Here is a 3,337-nt window from a genome sequence, read left to right as displayed (position 1 = left end):
AAGAAGCATTACTGCAAGCAACCACTGGAGGTGCTGCAGGAACCACCCCAGCAGAGACAGTACCACAAGCAGCACTAGGGGTGCTGCGGGACCATCAAAACAGAAGCAGTATCGCGAGCAATCAAGAAGGGTGCTGCAGGACCACCCGTGGCAGAAGCAGTACTGCCAGCAACCACTGGGGGCGCTGCAGGACCACTGCAGCAGAAGCAGTAGCGTGAGCAACCACTGGAGGCGCTGTGGGACCATCCCAATGGAAGCAGTACCACGGGCAACCACGAGGGGCGCTTTGGGACAACCCCCAGCAAAAGCAGTACCACAAGCAACCACGAGGGGCGCTGCAGGACTACCTCCAGTAGAAGCAGTGCTGTGAGCAACCACCCCAACAGAAGCAGTACCACAAGCAACCAGAAGGGGCGCTGTGGGACCACCCCAAAAGATGCAGTTCTGCAGTATCCCTGCAGTGCTGTGAGCAACCACTAGGGGCGCCTCGGGACCATCTCCAGCAGAAGCAGTTCCGCGAGTAACCACTGGGTTGCTGCGGAACCACCCCAGCAGAAGTAGTACCGCAAGCTACCACAAGGGGCGCTTTGGGACCAACCCAACAGAAGCAGTACCGCGAGCAACCTCTGGGGGCGCTGCAAGACCACAGCAGCAATAGGAGAACCTTGAGCGACCATTGGGAGCGCTGCAGGACCAACCCAGATGAAGCAGTACCTCGAGCAAACACGAGGGTCATTGTGGGACCACCCCAGCAGATGCAGTTCTGCAGTACCGCGAGCAACCACCGGGGACGCTTCGGAACCACCCATAGCAGATGCAGTACCGCGGGCAACCACTAGTGGCGCTGCGGAAATACCCCAGCCGACGCAGTACCGCGAGCAACCACTGGGGGCGCTTCGCTGCGGAAATACCCACAGCAGATTCAGTACCGCGAGCCACCACTAGGGGCGCTGCGGGACCATTCTATAGCGGACGCAGTACCGCGAGCAGCCACGAGGGGCGCTGCGGGCACCGCCTTGAGACGTCACCGCAGCCCCGCCCCTTGCCCGCTGTCATCCCAAGGGCAGGGCTGGGCTGGCCAGGGCATCGCGCGGGGTGGCGCCATGGGCGCGGAAGGCGCGGGGAGCCGGCGGGCCTTGCGGGATCTGCTGCAAGAGGCGGAGAGCAGCCTGCTAGAGTGCCAGGTGTGCTTCGAGCGGTTCGATTTCGCCGTGGCAAGGCGGCCGCGCAGCCTGCCCTGTGGCCATGTGGTGTGTGCGTCCTGCGTGGACACCCTGGCGCATCGGGGGCGAGCAGGGGCGCAGCTCGAGTGTCCTTTCTGCAGGGGGACCTGCCCGGTTTCGGGGGCCCGCGATTGCCTGCCGGTGCTGCAACTCCTGGAGCTCCTGGCATCCTCCTCACAGCCGGTGCTGCACCCCCGGATTGCTTGCAAATCCGATCCACGCGTGTTCGGGGGCTGGGGGACTTTGGTGAACCCCAAGGGGTTGGCGCTGTGCCCCCAAACCAGGCGGATTTGGGTGTTGCATGAAGGCCAGGACAAACTCAAGAGTTTCCACTTTGGGGGGACCCACGCGCGACAAACCACGCGTGGACAGGGCTTCCTCAAATACCCTCTGGATGTCACTATCTGTAGCAAAGGCCACGTAGTGGTTACAGATGCGGGGGACCGAGCTGTCAAAATCTTTCAGGCCCAGAGTGGGTGCTGCCAGCTAGTGCTGGGCACCCAGTTCTCCCTGCCTTGGGGGGTGGCAGCCACCCCAGAGGATCAGATCCTGGTGACAGATGCAGAAGCGGGGACCCTACAGCGCCTGGATGTGGACTTCAGGACAGGGGTGCTCCAAGCTTGCATCCAGCTGCTGGGGGGCCTGTGTGGTCCCAGGGCTGTGGCTGTGTGTGCTAGCAGTGGGGCTGTGGCCGTGCTGGAGTGTCCCCTGGCCCTGCAGGCACGCAATTGCAACAGCAGTAGCACCACCTTGAAGGTGTTCGATGCCCAGATGCAACTTCTGGCCCTGCTGGACACTTTGGGGTTCAGTCTCTTCCTCCCCACCCAGATCTCCATGTCTGCAGTGGCTTTTGACCATCAGGGGAACGTGGTGGTGGCTGAGACTCGAGGCCCTGCCGTGCTGTGCTTGGGAAAACCCAATGACTTGCCAGTCTTGAGGCCTCTGGTGATCCAGGGCCTGGCTCGTCCAGTGGCTTTGGCCTTCACCAAGCAGGATTCGCTTCTAGTCCTGGACAGCGAGACACATTCGGTGAAGATCTATGGGATGGAAGATGATGATAATGGAGAATGATTCAGTGGACCTGGGATTTAGGGGGGTATCTGGGGCCTGGAATTGAGATTGGAGCTGCTACTCATGACCCTAGCTGAGTCAATTATTTTTTTAGTTCTTTTATTTGGGGGGGGGGCGTGCCTGGAGGTGCTCAGGATCCTAACTCTGTATTCAGGGGTCACTCCTGGCAGTGCTCATGGGTATAGGATGCTGAGGATTGAACCCCTTCTGCTGAAAGGAAGTCATTACCCCCCCTGCAATACTATCACTCTGGCTCCTGGCTAAAGTGACTATCTTTATAGTCTTTATATATAAATATATAATAAATATAGATTATTATAAATTATTACATATTAATAATATTATCATGGATTATATTTGCTTGTTATATTTTTAATAAAATTATTGATTATAATATTAATTATTATATATTATAAATTATATATTATTATAAATATATATGAGAACTATATATCTTGATAGGCCATTAGGGCAAGTTAGAACTATTTGGGGAGGGGCTGAAGCCATAGCATAGCAGCGGACCTGGGTTCAATCCCCAGAGTCCCATATGGTCCCCCCAAGCCAGGGGCGATTTCTGAGCTCATAGCTAGGTGTAACCCCCGAGTGTCACAAGGTGTGTCCCAAAAAGCAAAACGAAACAAACAAACAAACAAAAAAAGAACTATCTGAGGACTTAACAAAGGTTGAGGCAGTAAATGAAGATAAATAATGAGGAACTGGGGGGCACATACTTTGCATGCATGAGGTCCTTGATTCTCACTAGATCAGCAAATGAAAGAATATCCACCAAGGTTTCCCTTTACTTAGCAGATACTTCCTGTGCGGAGTTCGGAGAAATGTGGGTGAAGAGTCATTCATTTTGCCCTTATCTAAATTTAGTGAAGTGAATTCTACTTAGTCCAGATAGAGCATGAAGGACCAGAGTGATAGCACAGCAGTAGGGCATTTGCCTTGCACGTTGCTATCTTGGGACAGACCTGGGTTCGATCCCCATGTATCCCATATGGTCCCCTAAGCCTGCCAGGAGTGATTTCGGAGTGCAG

General features: G+C 55.2%; 1 protein-coding gene across 1 annotated transcript; it reads left to right on the top strand.

The window, feature by feature from the left end:
* Positions 1-1,085: 1,085 nt before the first annotated feature.
* On the top strand, positions 1,086-2,294 carry NHLRC1 (NHL repeat containing E3 ubiquitin protein ligase 1). Its single transcript, XM_049764807.1, has one exon. The coding sequence runs from the start codon at positions 1,104-1,106 to the stop codon at positions 2,292-2,294; it is 1,191 nt and encodes a 396-aa protein (XP_049620764.1). The 5' UTR covers positions 1,086-1,103.
* The last annotated feature ends 1,043 nt before the right edge of the window (positions 2,295-3,337 follow it).

This window comes from Suncus etruscus, chromosome 18 (assembly GCF_024139225.1).
Source record: "Suncus etruscus isolate mSunEtr1 chromosome 18, mSunEtr1.pri.cur, whole genome shotgun sequence".
NCBI classification, from domain to species: Eukaryota; Metazoa; Chordata; class Mammalia; order Eulipotyphla; family Soricidae; genus Suncus; species Suncus etruscus.
Note: the sequence above shows the minus strand (reverse complement) of the source record. Positions and strands in the feature narration are given on the sequence as shown.